Source organism: Diabrotica virgifera, chromosome 3 (genome assembly GCF_917563875.1).
Source record: "Diabrotica virgifera virgifera chromosome 3, PGI_DIABVI_V3a".
Classification (NCBI taxonomy): domain Eukaryota; kingdom Metazoa; phylum Arthropoda; class Insecta; order Coleoptera; family Chrysomelidae; genus Diabrotica; species Diabrotica virgifera.
Window position 1 is genome coordinate 182,060,751 of NC_065445.1, and position 24,274 is coordinate 182,085,024.

Genomic DNA, 24,274 nt, shown 5'->3' on the forward strand with positions numbered 1-24,274 from the left:
TATATTACATATTGTTTTATTAGAATTAGTTTGAAACATCTGAATAGTTTTGCTTCCCTTCCCCTTCCCTTAATAAAAATATTTTCTATCAAACAAACACTAAACATATCAAAATAGCGTGTACCAAAATATAAAGTCACTGCACACGCTAAATAATGACGTCACTGGCTTGATGAAGTTTAATTCGCGTGTACGTGTACCTAACTTTTTTATTTGCGTACACGTTAGCGTGTACCTACACACAGCGAAGAAACAAACACATGTTTGACAGTTTGCCTCCCAGCGCTTTCATAAACGTCAAAGTCTTGGAATGTCCTATTGAAAGTCGACAGTAAAGGTAAAATCATTTCCATGTCCTGGGCCTAGATTCCGTGCACTGTAGATATCTACAGTCGCTTTCTGTCGATGGCAATTGTCATGAAAATATTTGAATTTTTAGTTTTAATTCAAATATTTTCTTGTTTTACTAAGTGTCACTTCAGCATCAATTAGAGTATAACCTAGCAAAACTAGAAAATAATTCAATTAAAGCTAAAAATTCAAATATTTTCATGACACGTGACATCGAAAGAAGGCGACTGTAGATATCTACAGTGCATAGAAAAAAGTGTTGTGTGATTTGGCTACAGTGCACGGAATCCAGGCCCTTGGCACTGGCATATAAGGTCATTATTGTTGGTCATAAGAAGTCATGTCAACATCAACATCGGAACTCAAAACCAAGTGGAAGGGATTTTGGAATAAAATAATAGGATTTTAGATTATTGAAAGAAATTATGGACAGAGGAGGAAATGTAGCATTAAATTTTTTATACGGACAACATAAAGTTTAGGGCAAGGGCCATGCAACAGCATGAATTTTGTGAACAGTGTTGCCATATCTGTTTATAATTTAGGCATATGAATTTAGACCTTGTTTAAAATGTTTTTTTTTTATAATTTAGATGTTTATTTCATAAGTTAGTTTATATTCATTTAAGTTAGTTTCTTTTTATTACTATTTAGTATTTTACATATTTTGTTAGTTAGAGTTTACAGTCTACAGTTTAAGTTAGTTTCTTTTTATTACTATTTAGTATTTTAGATATTTTATTAGTTACAGTTTAGAAATCTTCACATTGTTTAGTATTTCTATTAACTATTGCCACTATTGATTTTTATATAATTTTAATGCTTTTAATATATTTTCTGATTTATATCTAACATTTGTTTTCGATTTTTGTGTTCTATTCAATTTTGAATTTTAGATGTTACAGTAGGTTTGTTCCAACACGACCGAGAACCGTCACGAAACGGTAATGCTCCTACGCAGTAAACAAAATCCGTTCCAACAAAAATATGATCGTCATCGGATCGTCCTTCCCACTGTTCCAACAAGAATTGTGATCTTTCGGTGACGGTTTCGTGATGATCATTTCAGTAATCGGGCAAATGCATAATGTGCTGGTTGGACTGACTTGCGCACTAGGACTTAATTCTTTAAAGTTTTTGAGCCTTTGGTAGACTAAAAGCACACAAGCTGTCACCAATAAAAATGACAAATATATGATTACCGTCATGGGACGATAACTGGGCGATACAATTACGAACATGCGCACAACAAACGGTACAAGTAGTTTCGTGACGGTTTCTGGACCGTCCAAAAGTTCATAGGTTTGTTCCAACACGACCGAGAACCGTCACGAAACGGTAACGCTTCTGCGCAGTAAACAAAATCCGTTCCAACAAAAATATGATCGCCATCGGATCGTCCTTCCCACTGTTCCAACAAGAATTGTGATCTTTCGGTGACGGTTTCGTGATGATCATTTCAGTAATCGGGCAAATGCATAATGTGCTGGTTGGACTGACTTGCGCACTAGGATGTTTTTGAGCCTTTGATCGACTAAAAGCACACAAGCTGGCACCAACAAAAATGACAAATATATGATTACCGTCATGGGACGATAACTGGGCGATACAATTACGAACATGCGCACAACAAACGGTACAAGTAGTTTCGTGACGGTTTCTGGACCGTCCAAAAGTTCATGTTGGAACAAACCTCATGTTGGAACAAACCTTTTAAAGAAATATTTTACAACATGGCAACACTGTCAGTGTTTTTAGATTACCTCAAATGTCAACTACAAATTTGGTTATGTTTGGTTGCCCTAAACTTGATGTCCTTTTACACAGTAAAGAGTAAAGAAGAACTGTCCTTTACTGTGCTCTCCTTTACTGTGGTCCTTTTATACAAATTGTTAAACACAGTCACTTAAATTGAATCCTAATTTAAAAACATAAGTACAAAAATATGTAAGTGTAAAAGTTAATGGATTGGTGTATGTAGTGTGAAGTATTTAGTGCAAATGTGACTATTTTGTGTCAAAAAGAAGGGCAGATTGTAGGGTAACTGTAAACATTAGACTACCTTATTTAAATAATCAAGTGTAATTAAAAATGAATCAAAATCAAATGGTAGTCAAACAAGAAATTATCGAGGAAACGTGTAAAATAGAATATAATGACTTAGATGGTGCCCTTTTAGATGGCCTTAAATGTGAAATTCTGGAGGAATCTAATGGGCAAAGTACACATGACACTTATGAATACTTAGATGTAAAAGAATTTCCCATCAGTACAGAAAGAGAACATGAAAATAAACTTAATCCATTTGGAGAAATCCAAGAAACAGAAAAAGGTTAGTAACAAAATATTTAGTAGAAGTAGTATTTCTGGACCTCCGAGGTAAACTAGACTATGTAATTTCGAGCAACTGTGTTTAGCGTGTGTTTGCCTTAGATTAACGAATCGTTAATCTAAAGGCGGCGCCAGATATGCGGTATTTGGCAAATACTGAACAAGTGCTTGCTAAATATCAAATATTTGAGTGCTCATGAAAGTGTCCGTTAAATGGCAAGCACCTTGCACCACATATTCGAGATTTTTCGTATATAGAGCCACTGTGGGAACAGCAAATATATTCTAAACGAACAAAAAAAGGTACATAATGGATAGTGATACAGAACTTCTTATAAATTCAGCTGCTTTTGTCATTATGTCTGGTGGAAGTTTATTATTAAATTGCAGAAAAAAAAGTAATTTGCATTCCATATTATGGGTTCATTTTCATATGCATCCAAAAATTGTAAAATACTTTCATTGGTCCACTCCATATTTATTATTTTCAATATTTTCTACACTCTGTGACAATAACTAAACTACTTTAATAAACGTTATAAACTTTAACCTAACCTAAAAAACTTGCTTGTGCTTGCAAAAATATGTGGATAACACTAAAAATATTCAAACGGCGAATATTTGTTTACTTTGAAGTGTTGAAAAGACCGACAATGTACGGGAACACAACAAATATTCGACAAGCACTAAAATTGGTCAATGCCAAATAGCAAGCAACCCATCCACACTAATAGGCAAATAGCAAGCATTTGCTCGGTATTTGCCAAATACCGCATATCTGGTGCTGCCTTAAGGTGTTTGCAACTAAGTGTAGAGCACTTACACTAGGTTCGCTTTCAAGATGCAGTAGAAATAAACAAACCAAGACACGTTAAATGCCACTAGGAGCACAACCGAATCATAATTTACAATGTATATACATTGTAAATCCCAAATAATGATTTCCAAAGTTTATACATTGTAAATTATGATTCGGGAGTGCTCCTAGTAGCATTTAACCTGTCTTGGTTTGTTTATTTCTACTGCATCTTGAAAGCGAACCTAGTGTAGGATGTTAAAAAAATCTGATATATCCCATAATTGGTTTAAAGACAATATAATAATGATAATATAATTGAAGGGTACAGGCAAAGAAGGTGCCATGTCAATTTTTGCAGAAAATGGGTTTGTGGATCATATCTGTTAGCCATCGATCTCGACTACCATCGTATAAATCAATCACTGCTATGAACGTGTTCAGTCAGGAATAACAACATATCAAGGGGTTCGAGGGAAAACCTGATAAATATCAAAATTGTGAAATCCGGTAGGGTCACCTAGGGTTAGTGTGACAAAATTAAATACTAATTTATATTATGCTTTTATATTACATATATTATGATGTTATATTATACATCTATTGCATTTCAACAGATTATTTAAAAACAAATTGTTTCAGTCCCTTCTGTTTTTTATGTTAAAATCATAGTATTTATTTATATATGTATTTTAATTCGAATTTGAAATTCTGATATATTAGTCCAAATTTTGGATTTCTTCAAAATTATTTGTATTTAATTATGATTTTTTCTCTGCATGGTATACGGTATTGCGTCACTTATTTTAAACATTTAAACTTATTTTAAAGGCCCAATTGTCTTTATCTATTATTTTTTAGGCTTGTAACAGTAACCCCACAGATTTTCACACTGTGGGGTTTCTGTGACAGTGAAACATGGGTATAGTGTGACATGTGACACTATCGCCACTAACTACTTTAGTTTGATCAGGTTATGGTTGACAGTCTCTTGCAACCGTTCATCAGAAGAGCAAGGGATCATTGGTTCATCATCTATCACTCTATAGGGCATGTCATTCACAGTCATTTGTTTCGAGCTTCTGTCATATGTAGTATGATCCGTATATATTGATATGATACACAGATTATACAACATATGACGGAAGCTCGAAACAAATGACAATCGATGAAAAGGCCTATTAAAATAGCACCAAATCACTGGCCAATCCTCCAGTCCATTACAAGGGTGTCAAATCACTGAACTTTCTGTTGGGCAAGAAACACCAGAGAAAGTGTTTGAGCATATGCTTCTGGAAAAGATAGTTCAAACTAACATAAAACAAGTTAAACGAAGAATTGATGCTGCAGAAATAATAACAAGAAAAGAATACAAAGTTATTTAAAGACAAAAAGGCTGAGTCCATTAAAGGAAAACAGAAAACCTGTCCAAAAACAATCAAGAAAAAGTCAAAGAAAGATGAATCAGATAGTGATGAGGAGATAGAAGATATGTCTTTAGGGGAAAGTGACGAAGCAGAAGAGGAATTCCTAGAGGAAACTGCGACACTAAAACCTATAAACGAGGAAGATATTAAACAAGGCTCTTTTATAGTTGCACCTTTTATGGGTGGGAAGCGTGGTAGAACTGCTTTTAGGTATGTGTGTGTAATTGAAAACTTTGATGACACATGACACTAAAGATGAAATGAAAGTGGAAAGATTAAGAAGTGTTGATAAAGATAAAAAAGTTTTGTTGTTAATGAAAAAGACAGTTCGTTTATTAGAATGTCTGAGATTATAGGAATATTGATGGATCCAATATTATCCCTTAATGATGAAAGAATTCGGTATACTTTTAATGGAAAAGTTGATTACGTATTTTTTATGGGAAATAAGCCACAATTTTACTAAAAAATGAATTTATTAACGTTTCGAAGCCCAAATCGGGTTTCGTTGTCAAAATACAAAATACTATTAAAATAAACAAACATGTTGTTGCTAAGTAAAAAAATTCTTCTAATAATTTATTTAATCTGACTCATTTATATTGGCAATTCAGACGTATATTATACATTTTAGAAGACTTTAAAATGATATCGCCAATATTTATGAGTTGCGTTCCTGGGACGACTTTACTAAAAGATAGTTCATTCGATTACATGAAATCAATCTCAACTCAAGAATATCCATCGCAAAAAAATCATAGCATGTGATCTGTCTTTTAAAAAGACAACCAAATGCAACGATGACAGTAATATTCTCGCGTTAGAGATTCCATAGTAAATCACGAGGGAAAACCAGGAAAAAACCTCGTGATACTATCCCGACATCGTAAGTATTTGGTCTTACATTTAATCTACCTTCAAAAAACTAATACCAAATTCTGACTTTAATATGTTTAAATTATAAATAATATTAATATTACATAGATATACAATAAGTAATACTAAAATATAAAATTTGTACTAACTCGATATGTTATTGACTTACTAATCGTGGTATTTTCTTTTTATTGACTTCCTCTTTCAGTATGGGTAACCACATCCTACTGCATTTTACCGAGGAATTTGCGACACAATTGGTTTCATTTGGCATAATTAGAGCCGCTTCTTTGATTTTTCTCTTTTTACTATCTGATTCTTTCAGGACTATACTTGAATCTCTCCACTGAACTCTATGTTCATTATCCCATGCGTGTTGACATATTTGAGATCTATCAAATTCTCTATTTTTAATATAAGACTGATGTTCACTTATTCTAACGTTTAATGGTCTTGATGTTTCACCTAAATAAAATTGTTCGCATTCACAAGGTATTCTATAAATGCAATTCTTTGTTCTTTCTTGTTCATTGTTAGGTTTAGTTTTAGATAGAATAGATCTCAATGTGTTTGTTGTTTTGAATGTTGTTGAAATGTTGAATTTATTTCCTATTTAATATATATATATATATATATATATATATATATATATATATATTATAATTGGTTTTTTGAAGGTAGATTAAATGTAAGACCAAATACTTACGATGTCGGGATAGTATCACGAGGTTTTTTCCTGGTTTTCCCTCGTGATTTACTATGGAATCTCTAACGCGAGAATATTACTGTCATCGTTGCATTTGGTTGTCTTTTTAAAGACAGATCACATGCTATGATTTTTTGCGACGGATATTCTTGAGTTGAGATTGATTTCATGTAATCGAATGAACTATCTTTTAGTAAAGTCGTCCCAGGAACGCAACTCATAAATATTGGCGATATCATTTTAAAGTCTTCTACTTTAAAATGTATAATATACGTCTGAATTGCCAATATAAATGAGTCAGATTAAATAAATTATTAGAAGAATTTTTTTACTTAGCAACAACATGTTTGTTTATTTTAATAGTATTTTGTATTTTGACAACGAAACCCGATTTGGGCTTCGAAACGTTAATAAATTCATTTTTTAGTAAAATTGTGGCTTATTTCCCATAAAAAATACGTAATTATAAAAATGCCACAAGGAAATAGCTTCAGAACAACATTAGGAAAAGTTGATGTTTTTGAATGTTAGATGTTACTGAATTTGAAAAATAAGAAAAAGTTCTCAATAAAATACCTACATTTAATAAAAAAATTGGTGTTTTAAATAAGAAATTTTATATTTTTTTCTAAAATTGTCGAATTTTTAAATGCCAAAAATTATTAGGTACAATATTTTTGTAATGTCTTTCTTTGTCCCACCAAGGCACACTTACTCCTAGGTGCTTCTAAATGGCAAAAAAAGCTAGTTGTCACACTATCTCTAATCCTAGTCACAGTAACCCCATGATGAAGGGATAGTGTGACACCTTACCCTCTTAAATAAAACATAATGTAGAAGGAATTTTAAAAATGCAACATGCCCATTCACTGTGATTAAATGAATGTGACAATAACCCAGAAAGTCTTCATTAAAAATCTGAAACCGTTCAATTAAAAACAAATATATTTTTTTTTATTTTAAAATCAAATTTGCATATTTTTACGTCACACTAACCCTAGGTGACTCTATTTTTATTTCTGCCGTAGTAAAAACATGTCTCCTACCACTGATAAATGTTATTATTTGTTGTTATCAATTGTAGTAAATTTAAATTTAAGTGTACCTACTGAAAAGTTGTCTGAAGGCTATAGAAATAAACTCTGTAGAAATAACTGGAGTCTAGTAAAAACTTCCCAAAGAAATAAAGGAACATTTAGTATAGTCGATTCGCTAATCTGAGACAAAACTGTGTACACTACAATCACAATAAAAATGCACTATATAGAAATAAACAAACCAAAGCACGTTGAATGTTCAAGCAGCACTCTCAAATCATGATTTGGGAATGCTCCTCGTGCTTGATGTTTTTTCCACAAGCTTACCATGAACAAATTCCCGTGTGCTAAAAGTTTTTTACAAAAATGCTGTGTATATTTTCAGATAATATAATAATGCTCTGTAGCTAAGCTAACAGTGATTCTACTGGATGATATTCTAAAGAAGACAATTGCGGAAAACGGTAACCAGTTAATAAAATATCAGAAGATATTGGTTGATTAAAAAAAACTACTCTACGCCATAAAAGGCAAAAACAAATTTCATCCCAAACAGGAACCACAGACTTACCAACTCCGGGCAATTTACCAAAGTTATATAAAAGTACCCTTCCAATAAGGGAAGCAAAGAAAACGGATTTGATGAATATGTGCAAAAAAATTATTTTTCCAGAAGAGGTGCCTGCTTGGATAACAAATTTAAAAACCGGTAATAAGATTATAGATCGAATTCCAGATGTAATGAATGGAGAACAATTGGAAGAGGAAGACATTTTAGCTTTTAATTTTCTAAAAAGAATGTAGATTTTTTTTTGAGTAGTATAGTATAAATAGGTACCTACAGGTAAATCTTATTTTATAATTCATCATCATCATCAATGGTGCTACAGCCCTATGAAAGAGCCTCGACCTTCCCAAGTCTATTACGCCAGTCTGTCCTATCCATTGCCAACTGTTGCCAGTTTGCCCCGCCTATTTTTCTCCCATCCTCATCTACACCATCCTTCCATCCAAGTTTTGGCCTACCCCTATTTCTACTTCCCACAGGTTGTGACATAAGGATTCTTCTAGGAGGGTTGTTATGCTGTGATCTTGCTAGATGTCCTGCCCATCTTAGTCTTCCTATTCTTATAAGAGATACTACGTCTTTAGCACCAAATATATGTTTATATCTGTGGTATACCTCGTAGTTGTACCACCTCCTCCATATACCATTTTCACAGATGCCACCGAATATTCCTCTCAGGATCCTTCGTTCAAATATAAGCAGAAGGTTTTCTTCTGCCTTGGAGATGGTCCATGTCTCCGATCCATATGTCAACACTGGTTGTATAAGGCTTCTGTATATGGTTATTTTTTTTGGCTTAAATTTCTGCTTCTCAGTCCAAAATGGCATTTGTTAGTTAGGATTATCCTTTGCTTGATTTCTTCCGTCATGACGTTCTCCTTGGTGATCAGGGAGCCTAAGTATGTGAATTTGTCCACCACTTCAATGGTAGAGTTATCAACAGTGAATTGGTGACCGATGTTTCTGGCTCTATTGTTGGGTGTTGATGCCATCATCTTAGTTTTCTCCTCGTTTACTTTCAGGTCCATATTTTTTGAGGCATTTGAGAAGATGGTATACATTTCTTCTAGTTTGCGTGTTGTGTGGGAAACTAAGTCCATGTGATCTGCATATGCCAAAATTTGGAATGATTTTTTAAAAATATTTCCTCTGTTGTCTATTCGGGCATCTCTGACCGCCTTTTCCAGAGCTATGTTGAAGAGGAGACACACCAGCACATCTCCTTGTTGCAGCCCAACATTCGTTTCAAACGCCTGTGATTGTTCACCCTGTATTTCGACTTTGCAAATGACTTTACGCATTGTAGCCTTAACCAATCTTATCAGTTTATCAGGGATGTGGAATTCATCCATGGCTTCATACAATTTATTTCTTAGGACACTATCAGAGGCCGATTTAAAATCTACGAAAAGATGGTATGTGTCGATATTGAATTCATTCATTTTATAATTATATATATATATATATATATATATATATATATATATATATATATATATATATATATATATATATATATTGCATTTGCGTCCCTCGTGGCTTCTGTATAGTTTTGACTCTTCGTGACATCCGATCAATATACAGCGTGTATATTAACAAGAATAATTTCATACAGTTAGCGCTCGCTTTGGCATCCGTTATACTGGCAACAATGTACTTATAATATCAAGTAAAATATTTAACCTTGGTCATGTTTATGTGCAAATTTAGTTGTAGAACCCAGACAAATTCTATTTATAGCTTTTGCCAATTAGGTGGTTTTGCTCGGATATACGATAAAGATTTGCTGTAAATTGTTTGTTTTCGTTTTTTTATACTCTTAAATCAGGTTAGAAAAACTTATTTCTTGGGTGTAGTTATGAAAGATGCATTTTCTAAACTTTTAAATTTTCTATTTTTTTTCGATGAAAGAAGATTAAGGATTTCGGAAGATTTCGATGGAATAAGTTATAATGTAATATACTTAACAATACCACTATATACCCGTGACAACTGTTTATTTTTTAAAGTTAATAATTGTTTGCTGAGCCTTTCGATAGGTTAGGTTAGGTTTATTATTAAATTTTATTTTGAAAAAAAATCGGTATTGTTTCTCTCTCTCTTTCTCTCTCTCTCTCTCTCTCTCTCTCTCTCTCTATCTCTTCCTGTAATCCCTTCCCAGCGCATTCTTTTCTGTTTTATTCTTTCGAAATTTGCTATACAAGTATTTCCATTGCTCTCTGTTTCTCGCTCTCTGTTGGACTTCTCTTCATCTCAGGCCAAGTCTTTCATGATCTCTTATTACAGTTCATCTCCAGCTATTATCAGGTCTTCCTCTTCTTCTTCTTTCGTCTGGTTGGTATTCGAGTGCTTGTTTGGTTATATTATTTCGATCCTTCCTCAGAGTCCGTATAATTCATTTCCATTTCCTATTTTTAATCGTGACTGTTATTTTCTCTTGTTTTGTTCTTCTCCGTAGATCTATGTTTTAGGATTTTCCTCAACGATTTTCTATAAAGGTTTGTAATTTTTTGCTAGTTGTTTCTTCCTGTCTCTTCCTGTAAATATTTTGATTTTGGTTAATTCTGATATATCGCGTGTGTTCCAGTTTTTCCTTAAGGTGATACAGTAGCGATCAACAGGTAGCCAAAACGCGTTCCAAGATTGCGGCTGTAATTTTGAATATTTTTTCGAGATATTTGGCACACGTATTCGTAATATAATAAAGAATGGCGGTACAGAGCCCAATTTGAAAAATATATTAATATGTGGATATTACTCTGTAATTAAATACAATATAAAAAAAACGAGCCTGTATCGCCATTAAGAAGAACAAAAAAATATATTTTCTTCAAATAAACTTGTTTATCCGATGCCTAGATTTTGTGTCATTTTGGAACTACTAATGAAATAAAAAATTTTAGTAGTTCCAAAATGACACAAAATCTAGGCATCGGATAAATAAGTTTATTTGAAGAAAGTGTATTTTTTTGTTCTTCTTAATGGCGGTACAGGCTCGTTTTTTTTAATATTGTATTTAATTACAGAGTAATTTCCACATATTAATATATTTTTCAAATTGGGCTCTGTACCGCCATTATTTATTATATTACGAATACGTGTGCCAAATATCTCGAAAAAATATTCAAAATTACAGCCGCAATCTTGGAACGCGTTTTCGCTACCTGTTGATCGCTACTGTGCATTATGATTATATAATGAGTGCATATTGTGCCGTCACTATCCTTTTTTCTACATCTGATCTAATAAATAGCTTTATCTCGCTAACTGTTCACTGTAATGAAAATCTATGCACAAGGGAATTTTACTTATTAAATAATAAGCTACAATTTAGTAGTCCATAATTTTTTTCGTATCTCCAGTATTTTCGGAGATATTTTGAAGTAAAAGGTGAAAAATAGGAAATTGCAAAAAGTCAATTTTTCTTTAAACTCCACTTTTTCTAAAATTGGGCCTTTTAAATAGGTCAAAGTTCTTGGGTGTATTGATAATACGAATATAAAAGGACCTACTTACAGAAAGGTGAAGATCAATTTTTAATTAGAAGGGTAGTTGGGGGGCTGTTTTCACTAATTTTTTCATAGAGAATAGCAGGTACCGACCTTTTTTTGATCATAAGTCTCTTAATTTTAATGTTAGCAGCTTCATTTTTTGAAAGGTCTAACAGTATACTCGAAAAAAGATTATTTAAGTTTAATTTAATTTGTGTTACTAAAAGATTAATTTTTGATATCTACAGGTTTTTTTGATTAAATGCATATTTTTCGAGGTATTCTCAAAAAACCCTCTATAGTGGAGTCACTGAAGGTGGATATGAGCTATTACCTCCGATTTCATTGAACCTCCATCGATTTGTATGAAAATTGGTGAGTGGTTAGAGGCTATCTCAAGGAACAAAGGTGACATGGTGCCAACTTGCGCTTTTACCCTGGGGGTGGATGCCACCCCTTCTCGGGGGTGAAAATTATTTTATTGAAAATAACCCCATAATTCGATAGAGAGGCAAATTCTAAGCAAAATTTATTATATAAAGTTATTAAAATAAATCAAAACTTTTTGAGTTATTAAAGGTCAAAGATTTTAATATTTCTTGAGAAAAAGCATGTTTTAAACCGATTCTTCATCAATAACTCAAAAACTATAAGTTTTTACAAAAAAGTAATTATTACTAAAATTGAAGCTAATAAAAAATGAAATAAACTCCCTACTAGAAAAACCTTTTAGTGTTAACTGAAAGTGAGTTATAGGTAGAATATATATTTTTTTCGGCGAGTAAAAAAATCTACGTATTCAAACTGAAATCACGGGAAAATGATGCATTTTATAACATAAACTTATTAAACATTTGTCAAAGTACTTAAAAATATCTATCAAATGAGCCCCCGAACATGTTAATAGCATTAAAATTTATGCTCCAAAATGTTTTCAAAATTTATCTTTTAAAAATATCTCCAAAAAATATTACTGTTTTTTTTTAATAACTCCGTTCATTTTTACGATGTCAGGTTCATCTAAAAACCGTTTAAAACTAATTTCAAGGGCTATTTCACCAAGTTAAACTTAATCTCTTAAACCCCTTACTTTTTAAAAATAAAAGGTTAAATGTCCCTGGTTGCATGATTCTTACAGCAAAATTTAAGATTTAAACGTTTCTATCTCGGTTATTTTTTACTCTGTAGAAATAATAAAACAAGTAAAGTATTTGTCACAAAAAAATCTAAAATTTGGTTATATATTATTTTTACGTGTATTGAGTATTTTTGGAGTTATTATCAAAAGAATATAAAAATTACAATAATTTTAAAAATTATAATTTTTTTAAATTATATCTTTTTTTCAAAAATATGCATTTTAAACCGGTCAAAATTATTGAAATCATTACTTATGCTAATATGAAGAAGTTCTTATAAGGATTATTATAAATTTAATTTTTTGTGGAAATCGCGTATGATCCTTTTAGTACTAGAATACTCCATAATTTAATAATCCAGTGTCAGAAATTCATAAAAGTTAAAGATAAAAAAGTTATGTGATAAAATAACCGTTGCCCTACCCAAAACGGACGCCTATGATCGGTACCAGAAATTTGTAATGGATAGATTAGATTTATATCTTGAAGATAAATACGCGTACCAACTTTTGTTTTTCTAAATGGAAGCGTTCTGGAGGTATTTAATAAAAACTAATTACAAGACGCCATCTTCAAAGAGCTCTAGCTCCCTTAGGAAGCATTTTCGGACTAAGTGAATTGGGTTCAATTAACTTAAAATTATCTGAAGAATCTCCTGTTTTCGTTTGTCGGTAGAGTTTCTGGACACCCTGTATAAAAATCTTTTAGACCCCTAAATTTATTCTTTAAACACTTTTGCTCTGTAGAATGAACAGGAAAAATTATAATTTTATAATTAGGTAGTTGTATTTTGCTTGACCGGTTTCACACAAAGTTTGTCTTTGCATCATCAAACGGTTTAATAGACTTAGATTTTTAATGGTAATGGCCAACGTTACACTAAAAACAAATAATATGGAGAATAGAAGATTATGTAAGGTACATTCCATGTCAAATCACTCAGGCAAAAAATTTTGGATCTCCGGCTCCGATTTGTCTGAAAATTGGTATATAGCTTCTGCGTGACGTAAAAATAAGATATTTAAGGTCAAAAAATCTTCTTCTTCTTTTTTTCTCAAAATGTTATTTTATGCGATTTTACAGTGATTTGGTGTTTATTTAAACAAATTTGCAAATACAAATTTCTGTGGCAAAGTATCAATGAAAAACATAATATTTTAATAGAAGGGACTCAAAAATGTCATCATATGGCATATGGCACAAGTTATTTGGATTCAAAACAAGGTTTTGATCAAATTTTATAGTGTAGAAAACGGTAAAATACCGTTTTTTACATTTTTCTCCATTCCCAAAATACATCATCATCGATTTGGTTGAAAATTTGCCAACAGATAGCCAAAATATAGGACTTTAAGTAGTTAGAAGGATTTGAATTATATTACAATACCAAAAAAGTTACATGCAGTAATATCAGACTCAAAAGTTTATTAGTCCAGTCGGAATAGCATTTGACCTTGCATGCCGAGCTGCCCAAAATTTTATTTTTCTAACCTTTAGGAGAGTCAATAGTAGCCTAAATTTAAAATCACGAATGAATTCCTTTTTTACGTTAGCCGCCATCTTCATTTTAAAGGAGAACCTGTTTTGCTCAATATCTCAATTTTTAACTTTTCGACAAAAACGGTAGAAACTGAAATTGTTCCTATTTATTTTACTATTTACTATTTACTATTTACAATTACTATTGAAACTATTTAAAAATTACATATTACAATTTCTTTTTACCAATGTTTTCCATTGATACTTTATGATAGAAAATGCAAATTTGGTTAAATAAACACCAAATCACTGTAAAATCGCATAAAATAACATTTTGAGAAAAAAGAAGAAGAATATTTTTTGACCTTAAATACAGTCGGAAAAATGAAAGAATACCCATGAGCGATCACCTCAATCACTTATTTTGTATTCGCTGTCTTTTTCTATAAATAACAAACGTTAGTTATAGAAAAAGATAGCAAATACAAAATAAGTGATTGATGTGATCGTTCATGGGTATTGTTTCATTTTTCCGACTGTATTTAAGGTCCAAAAATCTTCTTCTATCCTAAGGTCTTCTTATAATAGCTTCTGCAACCTTGTTTATCCAAGTATTTTCTACTCTGCGTACGTGGCCGTATTGTACGTGGCCGTACTATTTTAGTCTTCCCTCTTCTATATATTGCAGGGCATCTTTTTCCACTTGCATTCTTCTCCTTATCTCCTCATTTTTTATTCTGTCTCTTCTGGTGAGACCACAGCATCTTCTCCAGTATTTCATTTCGGTTGCCAGAATGCTCTTTTGGGCTTTTTTGTTTATGACCCATATTTCTGCGGCATATGTCATGATGATTCTTACTATTGTTTGGTATATCATTTTTTTTATTTCCCTTAATGTTCTTATTTCAGATTACATTATGGAGTTGTCTGATGCAAGATCTTGTTTGTCCCAATCTATTTTTTATTTCTGCTTCTGTTGTTCCGTTTTTCGACATTATAAAGCCCAAATATTTAAAATTCTTCATTCCTTTTATTTCTACTTGTTCTTCTATTTCTAAGTTTTTGACGTCTTCTTCCGATATTGCTAAGTATTCCGTTTTCTTCATATAAATTTCCAGGCCCACCTTTTGTATTCCTCTTTTAGGTTTCTGCAACTGATATCCTCTGCAACATGCAACTGATATCCTCTTCATCTTGAGACATAACCAACTGATCGTCTGCGAAACACAATGTGTAGAGGTAATCGTCTCTTATCGGTATTCCCATACCCCTACATTTTTTTTCCAAGTTGTTAGTGCGTGGTCTAAAAATATTTTAAATACAGTTAGTGACGTTGGGCATTGGGCATCCCTGTAGTAATCCTATTGTTGTTTTGAAGATAGCAACTACCTTGTTTTCTATTTTTATATTTACTTCATTTCCACTGTACATGTTCTTGATGCTTGTGTTAGGTTAGGTGGTATCCCTATTTAAGTCATTGCTTTGTACAGTTCTTTCCTTGGCACAGTGTCGTATGCCTTCCTAAGGTTGTTCTGAAGCTATTTTCTTGTGGCATTTTTATAATCAAGTATATTTGAATATATCCCATTTGAATATATCCTTCCTAAGGTCTATAAACACCATGTGTAAATCTTTGTTCTTAGTTCTTTTTTTCTCTATTGTCTGTTGTATTATATGTATGGATATGATCTAGACATGATTGCCCTGCTGTGAAACCTGCTTATTCTTCTCCGATTTTCCATTCTATATTTTTATCTATTTTGTTCCTAAGGATCCTGCCATACAGTCTTCCCATTGTAGTGATGACGCTTATCCCCCTGTAATTTTCGCAATCTTTTCTGTCCCCTTTTTGTATATTGATGTTATGTAGGATTCTTATCATTGTTTAGGGATGTCCTCTCCATTAATTGCTCTTTCCATGATTCGGCATATCATTCTTCTTAATTTCTCTGTTCCATATTTGATTTGTTCCACCATAGGCGTAACCGGGATGGTACCGGATGATAGGATAACCGGGGGGTTAAAACTACTGGAAAGGGGGGGTTACAACTACTGGAAGGTCTCTGAGGGGTATGGTGTTTAGCGTATAGAGCTCAAAGTCTATCCAAATGGGGGGTTATAGCCCCCAAATCCCCCCTGGTTACGCCTATGAGTTCCGCCACAATTCCTCCTGGTCCTTCCGCTTTATTGTTTTTCATGGAATTTATTGCTTGTTTCATCTCTTTGTCTCTTATGACTATTTTTTCTTCCTCTGTGGTCATTATTTCTTGTTTGTTTCCATCAATGCTGAATTCTGGTCTTTGCTCTATCAGTAGATTTTTATAGTGGTTATTATGTTATTGCTTACATTGTTATTTCTTATATTGTTATTACACCTTATTAATTATTTTCTATTTATGGTAAACTTTTCAGGTTACTAAAATTTTAGTTGGTAGGTAACTACTAGGTAATGCCAAGTAGCTATTTCTTGCGTGTCTCTAAATTTTAAACAGCTTTAGTTATATAATATACAGTGCCGGATTAACTATTAGTCGGACTAGGCGGGCGCGCCTAGCTGCGCGCCTAGCTATGAGGCCCTCACGCCGTGCAAAAATATTAATATATTATATATAGCGAGGGCCCTACAGCTCTGGCTGCTTCCTGCACTTCAATCTCAAGTTTTGTCTCTCCTGCCAATCCTCTTCTTCTATTTCTCTTTTTCGCATGACATCCATTATTCCTTGTTTTTAAGATTTACGAGGTCTGCTTCGTCTTCGTCTAGTTGTTGGAGTAGTCTAAGATCTTTCTTGGCCATCATTTATTGTTCGTTCGTTTAACGTATCAATACCAAATCAGTTGCCGGAATTCAATTCTGTTGTCAATGCTACTCTTAACCTTTGCTCGTTCCCTAACTACTTCGTTTCTTATGTGGTCTAATCAAGAGATTCTGCACGATCTTCGTAGAAAGTCCATTTCTAGTGCTTTCAGTTTGTCTCTGTTTCTTTGTGATATCTGCCAACATTCTGCGCCATATGTTGTGATTGGTTCTACTATACTGTGATAGATCTTTGTTGTCATCCTGATATTTTTTGACCATAATACAGAATTTAATTTTTGGATAGCCGTTCGTCCTTGAATTATTCTTTTATAGATATCCTTTTCTGTGCTACCATCTTCGGCAATAACAGTTCCTAAATATTTATATTCTTTACAGCTGTTTATAATACCGTCTTCAACTGGAATATCTTCTGGTTTTCCTCCAACTATATGATGTTCCGTTTTATTTATGTTTAATTTTAATCCCCATTTAGCGTATTCTTCGATTAGCTTTCTTGCCATGAATGTTATGACTTCTGCATCATTTGCCACTAGTACTTGGTCATCTGCAAATAGCAAAGTATACAGGCAGTCCTCTCCAATTTCTATTCCCATTCTTGAGCACTTTTTCATCCGTAGTTGTGGCGCTTTTTGGATGTAAATTTTGAACAGCGTAGGAGAGAGGCAACATCCATGTCGTAGACCTTTAGATGTTTTAAAGGGTTTTGATAAATTGTTTTTTTTTTTTTATTCTACTAATCGAATTGTTGTATATGTTATGAGAGCATTTACATACGTGTTATCTAAACCAGATTCTTGGAGCACTTTAAACATCCTGTTTATTGGCACACTGTCGTAAGCATTTTCCAAATCTACAAACATTAGATGAGTTGTCAAATTTCTTTTCATTATCTTTTCTACCAATTGCTGTAATACAAAGGTATTGCCTAAATAGGATCATCCTGCGCGAAATCGACTTTGCTCTTCGATGTCTGGGAAAAACATCTCGATTCTTATTTTTAAAGCTCTACCATACAGCCTTCCCCCAGAACTGGTTACACTAATACCCCTATAATTGCTACATGTTCTTTTACATCCCTTCTTATGTACTGAGCTTATAAAAACCCTTTCCCAATCTTTCGGGATATTATATCCCTTTATAAGACAGTTATTGAAAATATCTGATTAGCAAATCTGAGCAATATTTCACCAGTTCTATAGGTATGCCTCCAGGTCCCGTTGTTTTCCCATTTTTCATAGTTTCATAGCTTTCCTAACTTCTTCTTTAGTGATCATTTCTAAATTTGTAGTTATTTCTTCTTGATCAGACTCAGTGTTTTCTATAAATTCCGGTCTATCCTCTGTTAGTAACATTTTATAATGCTCTTTCAATTGATCCATTTTAATTAAAAGTACGTTAGTATTATGCTTTTCGTCTGTTCTTAAATTTCTAAGGGTTTGCCAAACTTCAGATACTTTCGTTCCTCCCATATATCTATTCAATTCAGCGCATTTCATTTCCCACATTTCGTTTTTTCTTTCTGCAACTTTCCTTTTCACTTCTCTGTTTAACCGGGCATAATATATCTTTCTATCTTCACCGTCTTGTGAAACTAACCATATGTGGTAAACTTTCTTTTTGTTTTCTATCAAGGATTCTAGATCTTGTGACCACTATTCTGGGTATTCTCTTTTTATGTTTTCCTTTTTCCTAGCCCTTCTTCTGCTGCTCCATGAATGGCTTTCTTTACCTCCTCGTATATCGCTTCTGCGTTTCTATCTACTATGTTGTTTAGTTTTGCAACTAGTCTCCATTTATACATAAAATTTATATAAAAATAATAATTGATGTTTAATTATTTAAGTAGTAAATATAGAAAAAATATAAAGTGTTTTCATTATCATAAATAATTTCAATTCAAATACTGATTTGAAGACGTGTCTGTAGATTGTAGATAAATAAGTTGACCAGAGCGTCGACGTCGCACCGCTGAGTAATCGAGAAGTTATATCTTTAACACATGCCGACACAGAGCTGGTGATATAATTAAGAATTTAGTTGTTTAGTCTACGATGATTTATGGTTAACGGTGCGAATATGATTTTGAGATAAAAATATTGAAGATGATATTAGGTTCATAAAGTCAAAATCTATTCACTTGTCATCATTTTTTTTTTGTTAACTCGCGAGTAGTCGCGCGGTGAGATAGAATCTCAATTTTTATCCTTTTTCGCGATAACTTGATGAAAAATTTTGCAATTTTGAAAAAATTTCGTAAGTGCCTCGAGGAAGGGTGTGGTAATGCGTAGGAATTTTTTTTTCTTCTTCTTCTTTTTGTGGAATTTTTGGCTTTGGGGAGAGCCAATTAGCTTTAACCCGCGAGTAGTCGCGCCGTTAGATAGAATCTCACATTTCATCCTTTTTCGTAATACAGTAAAACCTGTCAGTAACGGCCACTCAAAATGAAAGAACTGTTGGCCGATATAGATAGGTGGCCGCTATTGCCAGTTTTTGTAGTCTACATATTATAATTGGTTTGGGAAATTTTTAAACTGGCCGTTAGGACAGGTGGCCGATGTTGGCAGGTGGCCATTAACACAGGTTTTACTGTACAGTAAAATTTGTCAGTAACGGCCACTAAAAATGAAAGAACTATTGGCCGATATAGAAAGGTGGACGGTATTGCCAGTTTTTGTAGTCTACATATAATTGGTTTGGGAAGTTTTTAAACTGGTTAGGACAGGTGGCCGATGTTGGCAGGTGGCCGTTAACACAGGTTTTTTTAATAAAATTGCTAGAAATGTATATTTTCAATATAAAAAGTAGATAAAAATAGTACAAAATAAAAATTTGTTATAAATTGGTATTTTGAGATAGAATCTCACACGCGACTATCGACGTTACAGAAGTGAGCGCGACTACTCCCATGTTAAGAAAAGGTAACAACCTCGTACAATCACATTATCAGCCTTCACTTTATTTTATTATTTGGTATTATCTAATAAAGTTATAAACTTCTCATTATAAATTTAGAAAACATAACACGAATAGAACCAAATTTAAATAAAGAACCAAAACAAGGACCCATTTTAAATAACTTTTTCAAATACTTTTCAATTACGATTAAGTGAAGGACGTTATAACAGTAGAATAGGGTGACCAAACATCCCGTAAAAACGGGATTGTCCCGTTTTTTAACGATTTGTCCCGGGGTCCCGAAACAGTCTCTCGGGACGCCTAAATGTCCCAAATGTTTGCTTTTGGTTGATTTTTTGTAACTGACCATATTTTCTCTCTTTAATTTTTCTTCAATTGCGGCATTTATTTTCATTCGTATTTCTCTCTCTTTTGCTACATTGGGGCCCAGTATTATTCTCATTCTGTTTTATTAGATATTTCTGAGTTATTGTGTCATCCTTCCCTACCGTCATGTATTTTGTTTTTTGCTTGTTTATCTCTAGTCCTATTCTCTTCGCTTCCTTATGTAATTTTCCAAGTGCTTTTGAAAGTGTCATCTTTGCCTTCTCTATTATGACTACATCATCTGCATTATGCTACTAGTTAAAGTTGATCTGTAATGTCTTTTTGCACAGTTTGTCCTTCCCATGATTACTTTCAATATAAGATTAAATCATGTCGTAACGAGATAGAGTCACCTTGTTTCACACCTTTGTTTTCATTAATCTTCTTAGAAGTTGTTCCGTTGAAACTGATCCTTGCTCTGGTGTTCTTTAGGCTCACTGTTAGCATATGTCTTAATTTTTCTGGGATTCCAACATTCTCTAGCTCCCCCATCATTTTCTTCCGATTGATTGTATCAAAGCGCTTTTGAAATCCATGAATATTAGGTGTATTTCTCTGTTGTGCTCTCGATTTTTGAATTATTTGCTCCACTGTATGTATGGAACTAATCATCGACCTTCCCGGTCTGAACCCGTTCTGGTATTCTTCTAATATTCGTTTAGCGCATGATTCAAGTCTTATGTTTAGTATGTTTGCCAGAATGTTATACGTGGTGTTAAATAAAGTGCTTGCTCTGTAATTCTCGCACTCCTTCCGATCTTCTTTTTTATATACAGTAGAACCCCGCTAATCCGAACGTTCGGCAAATTCGGACCAACGGCAAGTGAAAAAAATTCAAGACAAAAATTTAAAAACATGTTTATTATACAGAGTAAAACCAGAAAATTTAACAATCTACGTTTAATAGGTCTTTGACTCCGTAACTTTCTTCTGACGCATGGAAGTGTAGCGAATTGACGCAGTGATGATAAACTATTTACACATAAACATTACATCTACTGGTAACGCAGCAGAGTTATGCTCCACGTAACGTAGAGCCACACCCAGAGCTTTAGTGGAATCTGCGTGTGACACCCAATATGACAGGGAAACTTCTTCCTCGCTTTCTTCATCTTCATTAGTCATTAGGGTTGCCTTGAGGTTGAACCAAGTCTACAATATATTCATCCGTAAATTCTTCGCTCCCTTTGTCGTCAGCTTCGATCCATTCTGTAATTACAGTTTCTTCTTAGTTTTCTCATCCATCTTGTATAGGGGAAAATGGAGCTTATTCAAATTAGAAATCAAGCCATGGAGTTAACGACTAAGCACAAAAATGATGACACTGGCTCTGCATCAGTGAGATCAATCTGAGATGGGTGGAAGAGGGAGAGAGACAGGCACAGCGACTCAAAATTTTAACGACAAAGTAAACTTTCAATTATTAGTTGGGCTAACTTTCGGATAATCCGAACTTTTCGGAATCCGAACAGGCTGTCCCCCCCAATTAGTTAGGATTTGCGGGGTTTTACTGTATATAGGTACCTACTATAATATCTGCGTTCCAATCGGCTGGTAGTCTGTTTTGTTCATATTTTTTTGTTGTATTAGCTGGTTTATTTCCTTATGTAATTCTCTTCCTCTGTATTTTATTCCACTCTTATTTCATTTTCTTCTGCTGCTTTTCCGTTTTCTATGTTTTTAATATTTGTTTTTGTACGTCTTCTTCTGTGAAAATTTCTACTTCGTTGTTATCTTGTTTTTCTTCATCTGTTTCCTTTACAGCGAATAGCATTTTTTCGTAATATTCTTCTCATATTCTGCTGATCTGTTTGTCTTCAAACAGGGTTTCTCTTTTTTTTGTTTTTTAGTACTCTTGTTTTAATGCTGGACGTATTTTTTTATCTGACTTTTTTGTAAAATTGTTGTATTTGATGGTTTTCTCTGTCTTTTTTAATGTCCTCCAGCGAAACCCGTCATTTTTCTTCTTTTTATTTATTGAGTTTGCTGTTTCTCGCTATTTTTTATTCTTCCCTGTTTTGTTTTGACGGATTGGTTGTTTATCCACGTCATTCTAGCGTAGTTTTTTAGTTTTCTGCTGTTTTCGTAGTCTTGATTGTACATTTAAAATTGAAAAGGATTTATAGGTTCCAAATTAGCTAAAATACGGTGTTTCAATCCCTGTTTGGCTATCGCACCAAACCCTTCTTGGCAGTAGCGCACCCAGGGGGTTTGGGAGTTAAACCCCCTTTCCCCCAGGGCATATGAAAAATATATAAATAATAGCAGGAAAATGTAACTTGTCTTTCACAAAATATAGAAAAAAATTTCGACGCCCAAGCCAACCCCCTTCCATCCCAGAGAAAAATTATAGGTGCGCTACTGCTGCTTGGATATGTCCCGTTTTTTCAAATTTATGATATGGTCACCCTACAGTAGAAACGCTTCTTAATTCACGAGAGTATTCTACACACTTGTTTTTAATCCAGAATACAGTTTTTTGTGTCAAATTAGAATTTCATAATGAGATAATAGATAAGTTTATTTTAATTTTCTAATTTATTTCAACAGTAGGGCCCCCGCATACTGCAGACTTTTTACCTGCCGATAGTTTAGTCGGGTTGGGCAAAATTAAAGATTTTTCTTTTTAAAATATGTAAGAATGTAGTTCGTTTGGTATGGCATGAGTGCTTTAATTTTTTTTTTAAATATTCTATTTGTTTTTAATTTTGTAGACTAGCAGACTTAACTACTTTATGTAATGTGAAATTTAAGATTTACTACTATGTTTTAAATATTTTTAAAAATATTATTTTCTATATCCTTACATAAAAAAATACATTGAGTGTATGAAATAAGTAAGCAATGTTTTAAACATTTTTATTATTTTCCAGACACTTTTGCACCTATTAGTTGAACAAATTATATTATTAAAACATTTGTACTTACTTTACTTAAGCCGTCCTCTTGTACCCTACGCTGTCGAGGTAAAAATTTTGTAATAAAAAATTAAGAATTAAATCTTAACACTTCTATAATATGTTACAATTGAGCAATTAGACCAGCAGATTCCGCAACTGGTTATGATAAATTCATCAATTTTAATGAACATACTTTTTAATTTTTTATTTTTGCAGTGAAAAAAATACATTGTTAATTATACAAAAAAATATCATTAACATATCACAACAATAATTTTTTCAACATACTACAATAATCAATTATAAAAATATCCGAAGTCTAAATTCCAACATTTGAGGTGGCAACAGCGCAGTGGAAGCCATGAGGACATAAACTCAAATATACGGAGACCACCACAACCGCAAACTGAATAAATATATATTTGGATGCCATCAAAACCGTTAAAGTGATTTTAGATATACAGCAAGCGAACATGGCGCGCCTGACGGCAATTTCTCCAAGTAATGTGTATATTATTATACAGATAACGTGACTGGGGACGTCCGGCCAATATTTTGTGTAAGCATTGTAGGAAGTGGTACCTTTCATTTGCGATACATTTTAGGGAAAGTCCTCGTGGCAACCGTATATCGGAGTCCACGAAGACCTGGACGCCACGAGAGACTACAGTTTAACATGGGGGGACGTCATGAGATGCTAAAAATAAATATATATATATATATATATATATATATATATATATATATATATATATATATATATATATATATATATATATATATATATATATATATATATAAATAAATAAGCAAAATCATTGGCTAATACTCGTAAAGTGAATGCGAATTTAGTTGGAAATATATAAAATGATGAAAGGTCATCATTCCATACATTTCTGTGCAACTATATACACCGGTGTTTCGGCCTATTTGGGCTTCGTCAGTATGTATGATGTATGGAATGATGACCTTTCATCATTTTATATATTTCCAACTAAATTCGCATTCACTTTACGAGTATTAGCCAATGATTTTGCTTATTTATTTTTATATTTGTACTCGATTATCCAACA

The 24,274-nt window shown here is 33.0% G+C and overlaps 1 protein-coding gene across 4 annotated transcripts in view; it reads left to right on the forward strand.

Moving 5' to 3' along the window:
• The first annotated feature begins 1,881 nt into the window (after positions 1-1,881).
• Positions 1,882-24,274, forward strand: part of LOC126881432 (zinc finger protein 227-like) — a 159,983-nt gene continuing 137,590 nt past the window's right edge. For 2 of the 4 annotated variants that reach the window (XM_050645707.1, XM_050645708.1), the window contains exon 1: positions 1,882-2,683. In XM_050645707.1, coding sequence (XP_050501664.1) covers positions 2,443-2,683 — 241 coding nt within the window. In that variant the 5' untranslated portion in view covers positions 1,882-2,442. The remainder of the gene's footprint in view (positions 2,684-24,274) is intronic. The other 2 variants (XM_050645706.1, XM_050645709.1) reach the window with 2 other exon arrangements.